Below are 21,902 nucleotides of genomic sequence, written 5' to 3'. Positions count from 1 at the left end.
TTGCCCAGGGAGGTGGTTGAGGCCCCTTCCCTTGAGATATTCAAGGTGAAGCTCAATGAGGCCCTGGGCAACCTGGTCTAGTTGGGGGTGTCCCTGCTGACTGCGGGGAGGTCGGACTAGATGACCTTTGGAGGTCCCTTCCGGCCTGGACCAATCTATGAATCTATGAAAATACGACAGTGACCTCTGTAATACGGAAACTTATTACAACAAACTTACAACACGAGTGCGTTTGCTGTTGCTCTGTGCCTTTTTCCGTGCAGGCCTGTACTTGCTGCCAACGGGAACCTCTGCGGAGACGTCGCGGCTGATGTTTGATACTGATACTACCTTTCCGAAATACCTGGCTTTTCCGGTCAAGCGTCTGTGTAGAAATTGCTGCCCGCGTCACGCCCTTTTGGGGAAAGGATAGAGAGTCTTCCTCTTCTCTGCGCGACAGAAGGTACAGGCCCACAGAAAAGGGAGCGGGGGGTCAGGTTGGCTCTCCCTCCTCGGCGGGGTGTCAGCGGTAACTCCCAGGAAAAAGTATAAATTTTTACTGTGACGTTACGGGGAGGGGGGGGAAAAACCAAAACCTTCCTCATTCGTGGGAATATTAAGGAGTTGGTCAGATGTCTGGGAAATTATCCTGAACTTCCTACGGGATAACTTAAGAAAAGCATCCTAAAATTACAGAATTGGAGCGTATGGGATTGTAGTTTTGTTCTACTGTGCTCGTCTCCTCTTTAAAAGGGCTGGAGCCTGGCAGCCGCTGCGGCAGTTCCCGTTTTCGGGAGGATTTCTACGGAGCTCCTCTACCTTGGCAAGGTTTTTGAAGTAGTGTAATGGAATGTGTGTTTCATGACGGCAGCGCTAACTCGCTGTTAGCAACTGCGGTGCTCTTGGATGATTTTCACTTAATTGGGACGAGGCTTTATGCTGGGCGTATTCTTTGCAAGTCGGAGCATTTGGCTTTCTTCCGTCGTTAAGCGAAAAATGCAACCCGGTCTGCAGCTGGTAGAGCTTTTTGTCCGCATGGAATAAATAGTCTTCTTTTAAAAGTTTTTCCGTTAAATAGAATACATAATAGAAGTGATTCTGAAGCACATCGGTAGCATCAGTTAAGCGGTACATTTCTGCCTCAGTATTAAATAAGTAACATTATTTTAAAAAAAAAACAACAAAACAACAAAACCAAACCAAACCCGCCCCGCTCCCAAACATATTTTCACCCATTTGGTAGACCAGGAAGAAAAATTACCTATAACTGCCTTGTGTCTGTGAGGTATCTATCATCTTGGAAAAACCAGTAAAAGTTACAATAGAACAAGTGATAACAAGACCGTATGTCATTATTTTCTAGTTTAAAAAGCGGGTTGTTTTGCTTTGCTTCAATACATGAACTATGAAAGACCACATATTCAAATGTCAGCATTATTTCGCGATACAGCTAATCACAGTAATCTCAGGTAATCTTGAATTTTGAATACAGTATAAAGTCCTGTAAGGCGATGGTAGAGGAAACAGAAAACCTCTATAAAAAAAAAGAAGGCAAACAAATGTGAATTCAGAGCTTTAATATTTAGCTCAGTTAAATATTAAAGCTAACAGTTCACGGCTGAAATTAAAAAGAGGTTTCCGAATAGGTTTAGTCTTTCCAGTGTAATTCCCTATTTGTGAAGAGAAGTGCTTTGTGCTCTGACAGATTTCTTAATGAATGTACACCCAGAGAAGTCTCATCCCTGATGAGAGGTAGGGTACCAGCGAGAATTTTCTGGGATGTGGATTGCTGGTATCTCATTCAGTATGGAAGAATAGGAATAACGCAGCTGGCCTTTTTCATCCTTGTCTTTAGACAGAGTCTGCACTTCAGACCGCAGGCCATTCCACTCATCAAGCAGCAGCTGTGTCACTTTTAATGGCCCTCAGCCAGTTAAGTTATTAAAGACTAACACACACTTGATGAAAGTACTGATATAAACTCTTCATTTCCTACTTAGAAGAGCCCTGTTTGTTTGAAGCACCATGATGTGACTCAGAATGATTCCAGGTTTTGTTTTGGATTTCTCGAAGTGTAATTTTACTTTATTTTGCCATAGCCTCTCTCTTCTTGTCTCAAACAACCCGGCCTCCTTTTACTTTGCAGTAGGCTGACATAACTTTTTCTACTTATGCTACAAATTCCAGCCTTTCTTTATAAATACACAGGACATCCAAGTCAGAGGTGAATGGATCTATCTGTGTGGTTTTATTTCAATTATTAAAGGATACTTGTTTGTACATCTTGAGTGCTCTACTTGAGTCAGTGGAGTTTTTTATGCTGTTTGGACTGTGTGTGTAGCTTACGAACCAATTTGTGTGCTTTCTTGCTTGAAGTTTGTTCTCACAGATTTCCTGATTACAATTTCATAAAGATACTGAGGTATGAGAACCGACTGATTTTTATTTTCTTTTTCCCCCCGAGGTTGGGTAAAATGCTTTTTTCCACACTGCCTTAAAGCTAGATGTAATCTAAGACTTCACTATGAATTTTATGAAATGAAAACATCCACTCTGCTACTGCTGTTACAGATCAACGTTTCTGTGTGCTTTAGCGTTCCTAGCATTTTTCAGATGGATTCAGGTTATTTTTGATGCACTGAAAGCGGAGCTTGCATTTGTAAAGTGTCTTATTCGGCCTGGAAAATGCGGTCGACTTCCTTGCTAATTATTCAGTTTTGCAAAAATGTGTAATAACCTTAAAAGAAATGGGCAATTTAAGCAATGAATATCTTTCTGTGTACATCTTCAGCATAATTAAGGCTACTCCATTTTTTTTAATTACCACACACACCCCCCCCATTTTCCTGAAGTATTGATTATAACGTTAACTTACAACGTAGAAAGAACTGCAGGGACTGTTGTTCTCGCAGAATCACAGAATGATAGGGGGTTGGAAGGGACCTCTGGAGATCATCTAGTCCAAGCTCCCTGCCAAAGCAGGTCCACCTAGAGCAGGTTGCACAGGAGATGTTACTCACCATGTGTGCCTGGGCTTTGTCTTGGTGCATTTGCTGCGTGGGAGGAGTTAATTTCACCACCGCTGCTTGTATTGTCCACACAAGTCTCATAGGTCATGTTAAATTCCACTCTGAAGATTTTTGAGAGCGTTCCTCCAAAAAGCTGGAGGAGCTGTATTTGAATTAAATTATTTAAGAAATGATAACAGCTTTTCAGCACCCGCGGTACTGGCTCTACTGCTGTGAAATGCGGCGACGCTGCTCTTCACTGGCAAAGCTGGTACTACAGGAGGGTGGCAGCTGCGCTGTTGTCTACGAGAGACACAGAAGTGTGTGAAAGATGCATGTATTCGTACCGTATGGGAATCTGGATGGCAAACTGGGCGTACATCTCATTAGCAACTCCAAGGGTTGAAATACTCACTAGAAAAATGTATAATAGTTGAAGTGTAGGTATTTGAACAAAGTAGAATAACTAAAGGTTTTGGTACGCTAATCCACTTTTTTCCCACTAGCAACAGCGCAGGGAAGAACTCTCTCTTGCACAGGAAATCAGCATAAAACATTCATTAGGGATAGCCTAAAACCTTAAAATCAATTTAAGTGAGATGCAGATTTGTAACTGGTATTGATCCCAGCTTCAATAACTTCTCACTTACCCTCCAAAAGCCTTTGCTATGGGCAAAACGCTGCTGTTTCAGGAAACAGAATTTATTTGTTCTTCCAAAGAAGCATTATCAATAAAAAATAATAATCATCATTGCCTTTATGGGCAAACACAAGACAGCCTTATCTTGCTGTGAGGTTTAAAGATCAAGTATTTGCAGGAAGGAGGTTATTTGACTAAAGTTGGGGCAGCAGGGCTGCCCGATTAAGAACAAAACCGTTCCATTTTAAGTTTTAGGTTTATTACACATTCCGAAATCAGCATAGCATAAAGTTCATAGCTTATTAAAGTTGGTGTTATCCATGAGCTAAGGCAAACATTCCTGTAACAAAGCAAGACACGAGCGTCCTGGGGAAGCAGTAACGTTTAATGAAAATCTGAGCTGGTTAGGGAAGAGGTGAGCCCGTGAGAAGAATATCACAGTGCTCGGTACGTGGGAACACGGAGCTGGTACGGCGCGAAAGGAGACACTGTGGTCACTGTAACTTGCATCAGCCACGCATTAAACATTTAGTGCAGACAGACCCTTACAAAATCCCTTCTGTATGCTCCGTGCAACATAGATCACAGGCGGCTTAATCATAGAATCATAGAATCGTCCAGGTTGAAAGAGACCCTTGGGATCATCGAGTCCAACCATCTACCCTACTCTACAAAGTTCTCCCCTATATCATATCCCCCAACACCACATCTAAACGTCTCTTAAACACATCCAGGGATGGTGACTCAACCACCTCCCTGGGCAGCCTATTCCAATGCCCGACCACTCTTTCTGCGAAAAATTCTTTCCTAATGTTCAGTCTAAACCTACCCTGCTGGAGCTTGAAGCCATTCCCTCTTGTTCCGTCATTAATTACCTGTGAGAAGAGACCAGCACCAACCTCTCTACAGTGTCCTTTCAAGTAGTTGTAGAGAGTGATGAGGTCTCCCCTCAGCCTCCTCTTCCTCATACTAAACAGTCCCAGCTCCCTCAATCGCTCTTCATAAGATTTATTCTCCAGGCCCTTCACCAGCTTCGTTGCCCTCCTCTGCACTTGCTCCAGCACCTCGATATCTCTCTTGTATTGAGGTGCCCAAAGCTGGACACAATACTCCAGGTGTGGCCTCACCAGTGCTGAGTACAGGGGCACAATCGCCTCCCTATCACCTTCCTTGTATCCTGCAATAAAACCAGCTCAATGGAAAGCCATTGGCAGGTTTGGGACTTGCCAAGGGAACAGGAGGAGACATTGAGGTAATAACCAATGTCTTAACCAGGATTTCCACTAATTGATTTTGAAATCAGGAGAACAAAACACTTTGAGAAGGAACCAGAAAATAGATTTTTGTGTAAGTTTCAGGATACCTTATTGAGGAGTGCTTAAAGCAAGAAATTATGTTAAAACAAAAAAATTGACTGCAAATACAGGACAGGTTTATCTGAACAGCGATTTAACACATCAGCCCTTAAAGATCTCTGGCATCATCTTCTGCTTGTGCAGCTCCTAAACTTGACAGTGTGACGGTGTGCTCCACCGCCAACCTGACCTTTCTCTCCCCTAACCCTGCCCAAGCGATAACCGCTCGTGGTGTTCATAACGGGTGCGTGTAGTCGTGATGGCTACATCCGGCTCAAAGGTGGTTTCAGGAGACAGATAACCACCCAATAGCCAAGGACTAACTTGAGCAATGCACCCACCTCGCCACAATACTGGTACTGTGGCTGATATGCAAATACGACTGTAAGTCAATCATCTTACGCCCTTAAATAGCGAACAGTCCACAAGGTCTTTGAGCTCTCCTGCACGGCAGCAGGCTGCACACCAGGATCCCCCCTTGAGTAGGGACGTCGCTCAAGGTTATTCCTCGAGATTCAGAGATTCCTTGCCACAAGAGACACCCAGTAAGTGACTAGTAGCATGCTAAACTTTGAAATCTTAGCTAAGTGATATAAAGGATCGATTGCACATATGTAATCATTTAGACATAAACCGTTGACCGAGTCTGGGACTAGGATTGGATCCAGCTGCACCTAGACTCCTCTCTGAGAAGGAGAGTAGAAGTAAGGGGGTCCTTTCTGAACCTCGGCTCAACAGGGGGGGGTCTCCCTGACAGTTCTGTCTGATCCTGTCCTCTATGCAGTAATAACCAAGTGTGTCTTGCCATCGAATCTTGTTAAAACACTGTCACATTTGCTATTAAACTTTGTTAAATCCCTAGTTTATGTCAATAAATGTATTGCTTCTTCCCTCTATGAGTGAAGTAATGTCGCTCCATCCACGGCAGAGTGGTTCTTTTCATTCCGGGCAGTTCCACTTACACACTAGGGCTGCATAGGGGTCATCATAATTATTAAACTGTTTTGCACCCCTCCGAGACAGTACTGGGCTGAAGGAGTGGTTTGGTCAGCGAAGGTCATTTCCTCAGGTGCCTGGAGTCTTTGTTGTAGTCTGCAGTACCCCGGCGAGAAGAGGTGGGCACCACTGGTCTGGGGGCTAGACCTGCTGGAAGCTGGAGAATGTGCAGAATGGGGTTTTGATGCAACGGTGCCAGGGTACGCCTCGTTCGCATGTTCTTTATAACAATTCTCACTGCTCTTTGCACAAGCAAAATAGTGAAGTTTTATAATTTTTCCCATGATGGGTGAAATGATCAATTAGAGTGAATCTGTATGCTGCACTCAGGTTTGGGCTAGATGCGAGAGGCTGCCCTAATTTACACTGGTTCCCTGAAGTTCTCAAGCATAGTGCAGTCACAATTTTGGTTTTGGCTTGCTTGTTTTTAGATAAGTCATACTTTCTTCAGAGGGGCTTTGTCCAGGATTTCCTGAGATTTTTGTTTGTCACCAATCCATTTTTAAGCTCAGTGTTCCCAGGGCTCCTGAGTGGAGAAGCTCAGCAGCTGCTGCTTCTCAGGTGGAGAAGACCAGCACCTGGCAGCCTGGCCAGTGAAGCAGACCACAAGAAATGTAGAATCATAGAATTGTCTAGGTTGGAAAGGACCTTTCAGATCATCGGGTCCTACCATCAACCTAACACTGACAAAAAACATCACTAAACTTTGTCCCTAAGGACTACGTCTAGCCGTCTTTTAAATACCTCCAGGGATAACGCTGCTTGCACAGCCAGTGGGAGTGACCATTAACTTAAAATCCACAGATGTATTATTTTGTGAGATATTTAAGTGATGTGGTAGCACATAACATAACAGTAGTATGGGGCTGGAGGAAATTACGGTTGTGGCAATGCTGCTCATTTATTTGACAAGGAACCCTGGTTCAAGTTTCCTAGAATGTAGGACTTTTGAGATGTAGAAACAGCTCTCCCATTTCTTGGTTGCTTTTGCGAGTGATGCACAGCAGTGCCGTGGGTGACTTGGTACCTCACTGCGCTGGAGCAGCAGGCAGCTCGAGCGGCGGAATGTTATAAACTTGACATCTAATCCATTAAAGGCGCATATTAAAAGTAGCTGCAGGTCCCACTCCGAACCTGTGACTCCCCCTCAGTTCCAGGCTTTGAAACAGTATTTGTCCGTTTGCCAATCTCCTGTCGATTTGCAAAACACAACATCAGGAATAGAGCCGGTTAGGCAAACAGGTTCAAATGCAGAAAGAAACCCCATTAGATAAACAGGTGAGCAAGCATTGTTTTCTTGAATCTTTCATTAGCTGTTGTGGTAAATATTACTTTCAATAGGGAAAAGCAAAATATTTTTATACAAAAATTTACAGATTTTATTCAAAAACACACAGATTTTAAAATGACACCTAGGTAAATTAACAGTATCTCTATATTTAGAAACCACTCCACGTTTTGTTAATAGCAGTTATGACAGAAACGCAAACCTCTCAGTCTCTTACAAACACTTTCAGGTAAAATCAAACTGCGTCCTGCCCTGTGTTCCTCTCTGCACAAAAACCACATTCCGCTTCAGACACCCTCCTGTTTTGGGTTTGTATTCTGAAGCATCCTCCGTGGCTGCAGTCTCACTTAATCAAAAGGCATTTTCATTAAATGCTGAGCGCTGTGCAGCTTCTCTTTCCTTGCAGTTCAGAGCAGCTCTGTCCCAGTTTTGACTAGTATCCTATTCTCAACAGACACGGTGGGACAGTTGCTGGGTCCGGTGGGTTCCTTGGGCCTGTGACCGCAGAACGAGTTACAGGCTCTCGATCAAAGCTCCCTGCCGTGCCTTGGCTCGTGGACTGCGCTTGCCCGCAGCTCTTCTTAAAAAGCATTCGAACTTCTTGTCTCCACTGTCCTGCAGCAGTACCCCTCCTGTTCTTCCGTAATGTCCTTATAATCGCAAAGCTGGATTCAAATGTGTCAGTCCAGTCTGGCACCTTGCTCTGAAAGCATCCTCTTAGAAAAATAAGCTATAATTTAAAAAAAAAAAAAAAGTCAGTATTAATTCTTAAATGTATTTAGAGTTGGATTCCCAAAGAACTAATGTCTACTCTTAATAAGTCATGATGATAACTTTCAGTCTGCGCTGCCACTCGGAAGGGTCTCCCCAGCCCCAGTCATGTGTCCCCTCTACTTCCCTTCTGCTGGCACTTGCCCTTGGGTGACTTCATGTGCAGTCACACTGGAAAGCTGAGCAGGGTGATTTTGGTTTTGTTTTGTTGGGTTTTTTTTTGCTTAGTTGCCTAAGCGCCTGTAGGAAAGCAACAAGCAGCTGGAGGTGAGGGACGAGAGTAGGTCTGCGTGACAAGAGGGGATTAGCTCGGGCTAAATCTCTTGTGAAACGACACAGAAAACTCTCTCTGCTATCTTACGCTCTGGATGTCTCGTGCAGTGTTACTTCTGTGTCAGGTCAAGCACGAAAATCTGTCGTGTAAGCTGGGTGTGCGGATCCTGTGCCAAGTCGTGTCGATCTGAATGCGGTTCTTTGTTGGGGCAAGGGCTCTGGATGGGGAGCCGCTTGCAGGAGCACGGCCAAAGGCACGTGCGTGACTTTAGGTACCCAGCGGTCTCATTAAAGTCAATGGGACCACTTCAGGGGCTTAAAGTTTAGTACGTGCGTAAGACTTCGCAGGGTCAGGGCCGAACACTATAAACTCTTCAGGATGTTTTCAGTGTGTGCTCCAGAAAGCCCTTAACACGCTCCCGGGTGCTGTAAAATGACAAGTAGTAAGAAATTCTCTCTTGGTGGGATCAAAACCTACTTTCTTGGTTTTGGCCGTTTTCGTGTTCACACTCGATGCTCACGGTGGTGGCAGCGCTCGAGACCTGGGAGGTGGCGGCGTCCCTCTCGGAGGTGCACGTGAACTTCACCGCCCCTGAGCTCGGCAAACATGGAGCCTACAGCCCCCTTCTCCTCAAACCTTACCGCACGGGAGATGCCAACCCCAAGGGGCAAGGTGCCAGGAGGAGAAGGCCGGCTAGTCTGACGCAAGAGGCTGGAAAACCGGGCGGCAAACCTGAACGGAGCCAGCAAGGAACTGCTAAGCTGAGCCCTGACAAGCGGCGCAGGCCAAGAGTTGTCCCTCAGTTTTGTCCTCTGCTCTGGCTGTGACCGGACCCTGCTTTTCTGCGGTGGTTGTTACCCACTTTCTCTCCACCCTCCTGAGTCTGGCCCACCTGGCTGCCACCCCGCACGCAGCCCAGCCCGCCCCCGGCCCCTTCTCGGCCACAGCCGAAGAGGGCGAGCAGGGCTCTCCACAGGTGTCGCCCGGGGGCTCGGGGTGACCCTCAGGCAATCCCCGGGGCGGTCGCTGCCCCACGGCCCCTCAAGCGGGGGCGGGATGGGGCCGGCGGGCGCAGGGGGCGTCGGCGCCGGGTCGGCCTGTGGGCCCGCCCACGCCTCCCGCGGACTTCCAGGCCGTGGCAGGGCGCTGTGGCCGCCGGCAGCGGCTCCCAGCCCGCCCCCTGCCCCTCCGTGCGGCTCCGGCTCCGGCTCGCACAGTTCCCCCCCCCCGCCTCCCGCTGCCGGCTCTCCCCGCTCGGTCGCGGCTGGCCGGGTGATTCACCCACCCGCTCCCCGGGCTTTGTTCGTGCTCCGCGGGCCGCTTCATCCCCCGGGCAGGGGCAGAGCTGGGCTGGGTTCGGGCAGGCTCCCCCCCGGTCACCCCCACCGGCAAAGCCCATGTCCGCCGCGCCCGTCCGATCCCCGACGCTGCGGCCCCACAGGATGAAGAAAGACGAGTCGTTCCTGGGCAAGCTAGGCGGGACCCTGGCGAGGAAGAAGAAAGCCAAGGAGGGTGAGTTCGCCCGCGCGGAGGGGAGGAAGGAAAGAGCATCCGACCGGCGAGACTTGCAGCGGCTCGTCCCGTCCCGTCCCGTCCCTCTGCGGGAAGCCGGCGGTGGGGACAGGCTGCGGGCAGAGCCCCCGCTTTGTTCGCCACCCCCGGCCGAGGGGGCTGCGCCACCCGGGGCGAGGGTCGCTGAGGGATTGGGAAGCGGTGTGCCTGCTCTCTGCCCCCGGGGCGGCGGCGGCCCCGGCGGCACAGGGAGGGGGGGGCCTCGCCGTTCGCTTCAGCCTGGCGGCGCGGCTGTGGGGGGCTCTTCCTGCGCCCTGCGGGGCCCCAAGCAGGGCGGGCGGGCGGGCGTTGGGGGGCGGCTGTGAGGTCCCTGCGCTTCCCGCCGCACGCCGCTGTGGGGTGGCCGTTCATCGGGCGTGCGCGGCCGGAGCCCTCCGGGGCGGCTGCCGGCTCGGCCCCCCGCCTCGCCGGCTCCCCTTTCTCCTACGTCCGCAGGGAACCCCCGGAACCCGCTTTCTGCTGTAAAATAAACTTCTGGTGACCAAGGAGGCTGTGGGCGTCGTTTCTTCTAGTCTGAGAGTTGAGGGAGCCCCGAGGGAGTGGTAAAATCCACCCGTGTTTCGTTCCAGGCCCGCTTCATCCGTAGGCTTCATGTTGGCGCAGATACTTTGCCCGGAGCGTTTTTCATAACCCAATATATCCAGCCAAAACATCCAGCCTTCAAGCACCAGGATTTGGCAGGGGGATGCTTAACAGCGGGGTTGTGTGTTCCTTGGGGTCATCACCGCCGCCGTGGCCGGTGCCTGCCTGTGGTGCGGGACAGACCAGAGCAGCTCCCTCAGCCCCAGCCCAGGGGACCGGCACCCGTGTCCAGGTGGTTGGGTGACCCCCGCTGCGCACCCACCCCTCTGCCCGCACTCGCCTCGGGGCTGCACCCCTGGTTCGGCCTTGTGTGCAGGCGTGCGAGGCGTTGGCGCAGCCATCTGCTGTCAGCAGAAGCTGTGCGGGGATAGCACCGTTTGCCCTCGAGCAACACGGCTTGTTTGGGTTTTTTTTTTTGTGGCTGCTGTAGATAGGGAGAGGAGGTCTCGCCGCTAGACTTGATAGAGGCGCTCCCAGCCCCTCTGTACACAGAGTGGACCTTTCCTCTCCTCCGAGGGTGGCGTGCTCTGTCCTCCTCTGCTTCCCTCCCTGACCAAATACTGGCTTCTGCAGAGATGCTCTTCCTCCGCGTTATCCCCAAACTGCTGCCCTCTGCTAGCAGTGAAACTGGGTGTCTTTGCCTTACGCTTTAATACAATTTCGACTTTCTGGCCTCGCTTTTTTGTTCTAGCATCTGATGGGTGTAGGGTAGAGACACAATGTGAGTTTCAGCCTCTTTTCAGCTGGCTCCGGAGGGAGCACATGTTTTACCCATATTGAGCCTATTAATTGCCAGCAAAATTTAGAAGGCAGCTTTCTAATATTTAAAAATAATATACTTGGCCTCAAAACCTGGCTCAAGGAAATTGCTTCCTTTTCCTTCTCCTCGCTGTTTTGGTGGGGCTTACAGGCATTTCCTTTATTATCTATTTTTAATCGAGTTTCTCCAACATGGTTCTGTTGAGGAGCAGCAGAAGCAGTCGTGCCAGCCTTGTGATCTCATTTGCTTCTTAAGGAAGATGGTGGAGAAAACTCATCTCCAGCGGGGGATGCCGACCACACGCTCTGAAAAAGTGTTTCATTCAAAGGTGACTTCTAAGCTTAAAGAGATTGGCAGGGTCCCTTCTTAAATGAGAAATTTCGGCATCACTGGATGATGTTTTTTTGAGGCGACCTCTTTTGGAGGGGCCACCCACTCATTTTGCTGAGTTTGTCCGTTATTTTGCCTACCCTTCTGGCCGCAGCTCCTCTTGGTGGTGGAATGGACCATTTTGGTTACTGCCCTCAGTATTTAGTGGGGAATCTCTCCTGCGGTGATGTAAAGCGTGGCGGTCACGCTTCTGTCAGTGTGATGGGGAGGAAACGGAAACACATGACTCAGATTTTAATTTGGGTATTCCTTCCAGTCTGAAAATATGAAGGGAGAGAAGACCATTTACAAGCCCGTGGAGCCACCCCTTGGGTGTGACAACACTGTGCTGCTGCAGGCGGCCGAGGCCCTTCCTTGTAAGGGGAAACAGCTTATTGTCCTTTTATCTTTTCCTCCGTGTGAAGTTTTAAGGCCTGAGGAAGGCACAATTTGCACTTTCTTTGCCCAGTGGGGTAATTCTCAAATGCAGGCTTGTCCAGACCGTGGCTGTCAAACTGGAAGGGGCCCAAGGCTAAGGAGTGATGAGGTGGTGGGGTGGGGCCAGCACCGGGGGGGAAAGAGGGTGGTCCATGGCTTGTGCTAGGACCTGGGCAACCGCAGGAGCAAATTTCGGGGCTAGAAACTAAATCTTTTTATGTTAGTGTGAAGCAGAAGTAAATTTGAAGCTTATCTGAGTGTCTTGCCTTTAATGAGTTGATAGACCATATAGGAGCCATGTGGTCAACTATTCCTGTGTGCTTGGGGACTGCTCTGCCCTGGGGATTCTCCTCCCTCCCTCCCTCCCTTCAGGCAGGTTCTCCTGGTTTTCTTGGAGGGGACCAGCAGAGGTCAGAGTGATCTTCCCAGAGTAAATGGTGCCCTCTCCACCAACTGCTCTCCACAGCAGCAAATGGAAGTGCTGGCCGCTGGTTTATCGCAACTGAAAAATCATTCTTGCCTCCTCCCCCTCTAACAGCACGAAAAGCAGTCGAGCCAGAGAGCTCTTTATACTTCTTGCCTTTGCTGCCTGTCTTTTGCGTCATAGCATAAATATGGGCCTGGTATCACCGTCTTTGGCTGTAGTCATATAATGGCCTTTAACCTGGTCTGTGGAAGAGTTGTAATCCAGTTATATTCATCCTTTTCGTCTTTGTGCACAACTTCTGAATCACGCCGCTCAGAGATCCTTACAGTGACACTCAGAAAGTTTTTGTCGGTGACTTACACGGGTTTTCTGTTTTTTAATCATGGGTGGCAGCCGTGTCATAAACAACCGTAACGTGTGGCTGCCAACCCGTAAGCAACTAAATTTAAATATTTTTTTTTTTTTTTTGGCTAACTGCTTTATAACATGCTGCAATCTATTTTTAGAGAGGCTACAAATGGGAGAGAAGTGTTAGGCTTATCAAGGCAGCCAGCGTAAGCTCATACCGTTGCTTTGTGACGGATATGAAGGATAAAATAAAGGTTCCTAGGTATCTGGTGGCAGTCACCGTGGCAGTACTCGTTGCATGTAAACAGCTTTGCTGCTGCTCTCGCTTTAGCAGTATGGCGTGACGTAGTGCTTTGCAAGTGGGTGCTGGTAGGTGAGGTAGGGTTAAGATGTTGGGTTAAATTCTTCAACGTTTGAAGTCAAATTCTACAGGTTGCTTAGCTCTTTGAGGAAGCCTCCCAGTTTCTACCTTGAAGCTCTGCTTTACGCTGTTACACCTTATATTTATGTTTCTGAATTTTTATGGTTAAACTGACTTCTTGGGCAGCCCTTACTTAAAAGAAACAGCAGCCACCGCTGCTCCTGGTTTCCTATGGAAGTAAGGGGTGGGTGATCTCAGTGTCTGTTTGGCTCCTCCCTTCCTCTTCCTTCCCAGGAATATTTTTAACCCATAGTTTGGCTAAAAATGCCCCTGAGAGAAAACTACTGTTCTTAAGTATTAGTAAATGACTGCAGATAGTGTCAAAATGGGTGACCAATGAGTATAGAAACGCCTCAGTGGAATCCCACCGCAGGAAAACCTGCCGATGGGCTCAACCCTCCCCACGTGCTAGTAGAGACCCCAGGTGGGAGGGAAACAGCTGGGGAAAGGACACGTCTATGGGAAGAGCATTGTGTTCTTAAATGTTACGATCAGTCATGACACACATCCTTAGAAAAGCGGGATGTGTTTGTTCCAGTGCTCGTGTGACCCCTTGGTTTATACCCGCCCCATGAGGCTATGTGGAAATCTGCAAAAATCTAAGTTTGCCTGTTGTTTCTGCACCACGACACTGTCTTGGTGTATCTTGGTCTTTCAAGATGTGCCACATCCGTAATGTGGTTACTAACCTTTGGCACATCTGTTCAGGAGCTCCAAAATCTGCTTTAAATAGCTTAGGAAACTGTTGGGGTGCTGGCAGGGCCCGTAGCAGGATACAGTTTGTAAGCTAGATGATCCCTTAGCTTCTTTTCAGACCCTGTAGGAAATACTGTTTCAGATTGTGCTGTGTTTCATCTCCATCTGTAAAAGGAACTTGAAAATCTCCCCTTTCCTGTCGGTCAGAGTGATGTCTTTGTACTGAAATAAAGGAGGGGGTTTGCTGCCAGCATCACTCCTGGCCTACTTGCAGAGCTTTGTTTTCTTTTCCTCATAATACACTATATGAAAGATCTGGGCAGCAGGTGTTTGGCTAAATAAACCTTCTATTACTGTATCTGTGTGTGTATATATATATAGCCTATACGGAGGAGTCAGTGAGAGAAATACAACATACTTAATTGCTTAGCGTTGTTTCCCAGTGACAGGATTGAGGGTGGGCACAGGGAACTGCTCCAGAAAAGAGCAGTTTATTGTGTGTGATGAAATCAATAGGGGGATGGGGGGGGGGGCGGAAAGAAGGCGAGAGATGACAGTGCTACAGAGGGCAGAATTATTGCGACAGCAGCTGGAATAACATGAAGGTTTTAGGCACATCGACAGAGGTTAAAGTGTTGTTCTTGGGATCCATGGCTCCGCGTAACAGCGAGGCTGTGAAAAGTTTGCTGTTGCATCTGCCTGCAGGCGTACCGGTTTGGTAAACGGCTTGGTGGACGCGTGTTTCATTAGATGGCAAAGCTTTTCTCCCAGAGAAAGGTGGCAGTTGTTGCCACCGCTTTTGTTGTTCCCACTTTTGCAGGGGAAAAGCTGGGGGGTGAGGAAAGGAAGCGATTTGTTCAAGGTCGTCTGGCAAGCCAGTGACAAAGCCAGGGATGGAAACTGTGTTTCCCGAGTCCTCTCTAGTGCCGTGATCCTTAGGCAAAGGCGCTGCGTAGTCTGCTGTTTCCCACAGCTCTACATATGCTAAAACCCATCTTCAGGTGGGACTGCTCTTACTGCTCAATCCACTTTGGCTTTCTGGAGGGAAGAACATGTGGAAATAAGCTCAACAGCAGAATTAAATTGGAGGAAACAGTTTCTTTATCATTTCTTTGAAACTGATGGGTCTGCTTGTGTGGGTAATTGCTCTCTGGAGGGAAGAGGGATTCAAAACTAGATCTACTTCATTGCCTTTGTATTGATGAGCACATCTGAAGTCTGTAAGGCATCCCCTTGAACACAAAAGGAAAGGAGAATTGGACTTGCTTAGAAAATGGATCTCATCTTTCGTTTGAATATGATATACTGAAAATAGTTAAAATCTCTTTTTAATGCTGTTATGTAGTCTCCAAAGGTGTGTTTGTGTAAACAGACTGCAAAAAATCTAACTTCTCCGTCTCGGTGTGTTGCACCTTTTCTTTAGTCCTTGCCTAGTGGCAGTATGAGACTTCTAACAAATGTATTTAGCTTTAAAATGATTTTCAAAGATGCCTATTCAATAGATCCTAAAATGATGTAAAGCTGTAAGGCACGTTTAATTCAATGTTGCAGGTGGCGTTGATGGTAGTATTCATGCCTGGGGTTTGGTCACAGCCATTCCTGACCATTGCAGATTGTGTTTCATAGAATCATAGAACCATAGAATCGTCTAGGTTGGAAGAGACCCTTGGGATCATCGAGTCCAACGATCTACCCTACTCTACAAAGTTCTCCCCCATACCATATCCCCCAACACCACATCTAAATGTTTCTTAAACACATCCAGGGATAGTGACTCAACCACCTCCCTGGGCAGCCTATTCCAATGCCCGACCACTCTTTCTGTGAAAAATTCTCTCCTAATGTTCAGTCTAAACCTACCCTGTTGGAGCTTGAAGCCGTTCCCTCTCGTTCTGGCTTTTCATGCTGGCTGTGCCCATGTGTCGTACTTTATGAACTGGTACTGGTGGAGTAACTGCTCCAACCTCTCTGATGCGGAAGAACTGGGACTTGGGCATTCACCTGATCCCTAGAAAGGCCAGTATGGAGGCGTGCTACCAGTTTGGTGACTGCATTCTAGCTTTTGTCCTGAGGCACACGTGCATTTCTGAGCAGTGGTGAAGTGCCAGGTAACTTGCAGGGTGCTGGGTAGTCTTGTGGTATTTCTCACCCAACAGGAAGCTTCATGAGCAAATCTGCTTCTTGCAGATCCTTGAAGTGCAATCTGAGATAAACTTCGACTGGTTGCTTCTTACTGTCTCCTGACCTGGTACTCAATGTATTTTTAAGGCTCTTCCTTTCAGTAGACTGGTGTTGGAAATCACCCCCATCTTAACTTACTTTCCATGCTCATAGTATGCGGCAGGGAATTCTTGTTTGGATGATGAGACAAGTACAAAGTACATAAGGTCTAATTCTGTTGTCCTGGTTCACAGAGGTATGTTAGCTGCAGACTGAGAGGATACTTGGCTGGGGAAATGTGCATCAGAATAAGCTACTGCTGCTGAAATATCCAAACAGAAGATGCGGTGGGTGCTTGTTAAGCAGAATTACTTGCTTTTTAAGAGAGGAATTTGCATATAATTATATTGAAGCTACATACTGTTCTAGACATGTATATATCCATAGAAAGAATGTGTGCAGACATATGCAAATTCAGGTTCAATTTATTATCCTTTCTACCACTAATTTAAACACAGAGAGACCTAAATTTCCAGTTGGAACCTGTGTAGCCTAATTGCTGAGTTTCTCCTGTAGGGCTCAGGCGTACCTCTGACCAGGTCTGGCTTTAGTCTTCTCTTCCTAGAACAGTGCCAGTTTGGGTTCTGACACTGTTCTATTCTGGCAAAAGCTCTACTGTAGTTATAGTTTGTGTCAGTGTCTCAACCGGAATGAACTTTACATGCACAGGAATCATCCTTTTAATCGTGTCATAAACCCCATGTTTTTCTCCTGTAACTGCAGCTAGGCTCGGATGGTTCGCCCAGTGCGGCTTTAGGCTCGGTCTGTTGGTGAGACAACAGAGTTTTAAATTACAGCTGGAAGTTTTCTTCCAGAGAGCATGCAGTAAGATACGTGAAACAGCTCTGTAGTTCTTCAGTAGTGGATTGAAGAAAGCGACTTGCTTCTATTTAAGAAAAACAGACATTTAAAAGTTGCTTTCTTTTCAGAGTTGCCATCATTAATATAAGATTCATTGTAAGAATGTTGGTATGTTGCACCATAGAACCTCAGCAAGGTGGTTATCAACACTTTTTATTTTCCTTTTTCTCCTTAAAAATGAGTCTACCCTTACTTAAAAGCACTTGTTCGGTGATACCTGTTTATTTTAATTTCTTCTAAAGGATTTATTAATCCTAGTGTCTTGGGAAAGATTTCTAGAAGCTGGCATTTGGCTGTTTTGAGGAGCGTGTGGGTGAGCCCTGTGAGACTCTGATGCATGGAGGGCTACATGTGGACCTGATATGAATAGGGGCAGCTGCAAAGTCACACTTTTTATGTAAAGTCTGTGCAGATGCTCCCTGGTGGATGGTGTGAAGAGAGGATTCTTGGTCCCTCCATAGATCGGATCTATGCAGGGAGATCAGGCTGTGTTCTGCAATGTGTTGTATCATACTGGCTTGAATACTTGGGGTTTTTATTTAAAGAGTTGTAATATTTAAGATCTCTTTATTAATATAAATGCATCCTACTGATTTGCATGTCGGCAATACAGGAGTCCAGAAGATTTAGTACTGTTAGGCATAACAGTGCTAAATGTCTCTTTATGTACTTTTAAGAACCGTTACAGGCCAGCTGATCGGAAAACAGATGAAACTGGTGAAGTTTTCCAAGGCACTGCTTTGAGCTTTGGATCGTACTTTGATGTTAGGAGATTTGGGAGATTAGCTGGCAAGCTCTTTCCATTGCGAAAGCGTGTCTGAGCAACTTGTTGCTGAGGGATCCAGGGTTATGTGGTCTATGGCAAGACCAGTGTGAGGTAGATTCTGCTGGTTGCAGGAATTGGTGTCACAGCTTTGCTGTTTAACTGGGAAGAAAATTTAGTGTGTGTACCTTATGCATACAAGTGTTGCGGACGCAGCTGAGGAGATTCAGGTTTGTAGCTGTGGAAGTGCCAGCGTAGCTGGTACTTCAAAGGTGCTCATGAGGTATTTGGATGCCAAATTGCTGTTATTTTTCAAAGGGAGTTGAGTGTACGAATCTCCTGGACACCACTAGAAATCTTGGCCTGCAAATGTGCACCTGAGAGGTTGTCCGTGTCAGGGTTCCTGGGACATGATGTCTTGATGTGGATATATGATCTGATGTGAATATATGACCATACAGAGATACTGACCTGTATCATAAAAGAGGAGTTCTCTGCCTTTCCTATAACATCTTCTGTTTGTGATCCTTGTCATCCTTGCTGCTGCTGGTAATGCAGGAGGCTCTGTGCGTGCCTTACTAACCCCGGACTCTTGTTCCCTTTTCAGCGTTTTCAGACTGTCCATCTTCTTATGCTGATGGGGCAAGGTCCTCACTGCGGCAGCAGGCTAAGGGCCAGCCCTCAAACTCACAGTTGTTTCAGAAGACCTGAAGGCCAGCAAGAAGAAGGAAGGGGAGGCTTATTTCCCAAAGGCTTCTCCTTGTGCCGACCTCTGCTCGTTACAGCAATTATGACTTCAGCAAACCTCCAGGTTCTATGAACTAACGGGATCTGGGTATTCTCTTGTAGAAGCCAGAGACTTGAAAGTCAACCACATGGCTCCAGAGAAGGTCTGACCTGTGCCAGTGTCTGGACGTGACTGATGCACGGGCTCTGTTCTGGTCAGCTGCCATGGTGTCCACTGAAAGATGCCTTACTCTGCACAGCCCTCTAATTGAGCTCTTTTCCATGATGACTTTAGTAGTTGCTTATCCTTTCCTTCATATGTGTGCTCTGTGAAATGTGTTATATATACATGTTATGACCAAGAAACCTTATTTTTTTCTTCAGGGCACAGTAAAATCAACCGATGCAGTTCTCAGAGTTGTTTGCTATAACTTGTAAAGCATGCCCATCTGTGGCAGGTTTTCCCCCGGGGTGTGTATGGCATACGTGGACCGGCCCTGGCTTTACGTGCTGTCCCGGTGGCTGTGGTGTACCTGCCTCTGGTCGTCGTCGTTGGCTGCATCTGTGCTTCTTGCCCTGGGTGGTGAAGTGTGGCGTGTGTTGTGGTGAAGAGAAGGGAGTGGAAGGGAAGGAAGGGCAGGGTGAGCAGTGGGAGAGCCCTGCTTTTCAGGGGATTCTTCTAGGCTGCCCCCAGGAGGAGTGATGGATCCTGGGACCCCTACTGCAGGACAGGCCACTTGGTGATGATGCTCTCTGTCCCCACCACTGCAGGAAGTACTGTGTGTAGGGGATCTAATCCATCAGTTCTCATGTGAGTGACAGTGACCCCCATTTATCTTTGGGGGTGGGATGAGCATGGAGGGGAATTGGGAACAGGAACCTCTGTGTTGCACAGCTAGTAGGTCAGTGGCCAAGTGATGTCTCCAGGGTCAAGCGTATTCAGCCTGCTTAGGTATATATTTCCTAATTTGGATTCTTCTGTTGGCCAAGTAGGAAGCTGCAACCCAAAATTCATGACTTCTGTTGTGTATGTCTAGTTTAGCTGGAAAAGTGTTACAGCTATCATACGTATTTTTAGGATTTTGTAATTTGAATCCGGTTAAGTCTTACTGTGAAAACCAGATGTGGAGAGAACATGCACACCTGGCAGCGTCTACTGGCCTAGCGCAGTGGCTCCATACTCTTGTGGCTCTTAAATCACTGTCACTTCCTCATGGAGGAACATACATCCACACAATGAAGCTTCTAATTATAAGTCCTGTACAAACGTTTTGTTTCCGTGCACCAGCTGCAGAACCCTCTGCAGAGCCCTTAGGCTGAGAGGGAAGGCCATGGGATGGGATTCTGGTTTTGGCTTTGGTAGTGGCGAGCAACAGGGTCTTTGGGAATTCTGTTTTGTCTCTCAGTGATTGTTACTCCAAGCTAAAAAAGGCTTCTTTATAATCCTGGAGACCTGTCTGGTGGTCAGATATAAATTCTTATAAAATCTCTTTTCAACATATGCTGTGTTTTGGTTATAAAACAAGCAAGCTGTTCTGGCTCCTGGAATTCCAGTTCCTCCTTTAGTACTTCTTTCATTGTGTGGTTGAACCATAATGAAATCCACTGAAAAAAGAAATAGTATATTTTCCATTATAGCTGCCATATGGCCTTATTGCTAATTTTTAATTAGCTGAGATGGTTGCATACACAATTTATTTGGAGGAAGGAAGGAAGGAAGGAAGGAGGATGTGAGAGCTGGATGAGGAGAGCTATTCTGATCTCTGTATAGAGGCAGGGTGTCTCTTTACTGTCTTTAAATAGAAAAATGTGTAATCCTCAGAAAGTGTCTTTCCACTAGGTCTGTTTGGCAGATGTATGCAAGTGTGTTATTAAACAGATGCAGACACTCATGTCATTTTAAAATAGAATAGTGTTTGCTCTCTGGTTTGCCTAGTCCAGCAGATGGATTTAGGGGCTTTGCAAAATTGACAGGATTTTCTTCAGAAATGCTAGAATAGGACAAAGCACCAAGGCATCCAGGCTTGCGTTTTCTGCTTAATATTCCTCCTCAGGAACAGGATTATAAAATTGTCCCTCGGGATAACTGTTTGCCTTCTTCCCTGTGTATGGCTTCCAGTAATGTTACAGTGAAATGGTTCCATTAAAAAATTAAGCAGGCTGCAGGAATACTAACGTTATAGATATATCTTTGATCTGTACTGAATTTGGTGTGACAGGGATCTTGTCTCTCTAATTAGGTAATTAAATAAGCGTGTATAATGGAGCCCTATCATTGGGAAACTGGGTTTTAATTGGGTGCAGGATGGCATGCTCCAAATGGTCCTGCTGTGCCAGGTGGTGATTGTCTGGGAGCAAACCAGATCTGCTGCCTCTATAGCAGATCTGATACTGTCTGCCACACAAACTGATAGGTTTTTTTTTTTGCATGTGGAGGGGAGAAGCCATCATGACTCACCTCATACAATGTGGCAATAATCCAGCTTCAAGCTGGACCTTGGTAGGTCCTTCCAAGAAATATTTCTCTGATTCTTTGGAGCTGGGTTTTTTTTTGGGGGTCCCTCATCAGGGAGAGGGACAGATGGTAATTGGAAGGGAGGAGGGACTGGCCTTAGTATCCGCTCTCTGCTGTATGGTTGAAGGAAAAAGGTATATTATGTTTCCATGATGTGTCTGGGATAACTGGGGGCTTGTGAGTTTTTCCTCTGACTGCTCACACGGATTCAGACTAATAGGTTCCCTCTCGATCACTTACGATGTCCTTAATTAGACCGCTGTCTTGAAAATGTCCGCTTTTGCTGCATTAACACAGTGAGGGGCCATAGTTTCAGGCATCACCTCGGATCTTCAGTATCATTTAGCTTTGCATCATTTAGTTTAAAAACCTAAAAACTCTGCTGGCTGTTGCTCTGCTGACATCGTTAGTGAGGGCAATAAGGCGGCTGGGGAGCTATGCTTGACCAAGCCATGACTCTGACATTTAAGGTGTGTGTTTGTTTTACACTGTCTTTCCACCTGTATATTTCTGATCCCTTAATTCTTGTTGTTTACATGTTAACAAACAGATCACAGGTACCAACGTTTGCCAAGCTAGTTGAGCACCTGGTAAAAAGCCTTCTCTCTGCTCTTTAACCAATAGGGAACACATGTGGATTTTCTTTCCTGTGGAAAAACTGGTAACAAATGCTAGTTTTTAGCGAGTGACTTTTCTTCCCGTGAATCTGCATTACATGCAGATGCTGTACTGCCCAGAATCTTGGTAGAAGGCATCCTCACTGGGTTCCTTCATTTGCTAAACAAATGTGCTGTTCATCCAGGGGTTGGTAAGAGGTTTCTCCAGAATGCAAATACAATTACTTTGAAACTGTCTGAGCTGGGGAATTCCGCTTTTGTACCAAACGCACGGGA

At 47.0% G+C, this 21,902-nt stretch overlaps 1 protein-coding gene across 1 annotated transcript in view; it reads left to right on the top strand.

Moving 5' to 3' along the window:
- Nucleotides 1-9,403: 9,403 nt before the first annotated feature.
- PARVB (parvin beta) overlaps nt 9,404-21,902 on the top strand; it is a 67,799-nt gene continuing 55,300 nt past the window's right edge. The window contains exon 1 of the mRNA XM_074153135.1: nt 9,404-9,823. Within this exon, the coding sequence (XP_074009236.1) occupies nt 9,709-9,823 (115 nt within the window). The 5' untranslated portion in view covers nt 9,404-9,708. The remainder of the gene's footprint in view (nt 9,824-21,902) is intronic.

This window comes from Numenius arquata, chromosome 1 (assembly GCF_964106895.1).
Source record: "Numenius arquata chromosome 1, bNumArq3.hap1.1, whole genome shotgun sequence".
NCBI lineage: Eukaryota > Metazoa > Chordata > Aves > Charadriiformes > Scolopacidae > Numenius > Numenius arquata.
Note: the sequence above shows the minus strand (reverse complement) of the source record. Positions and strands in the feature narration are given on the sequence as shown.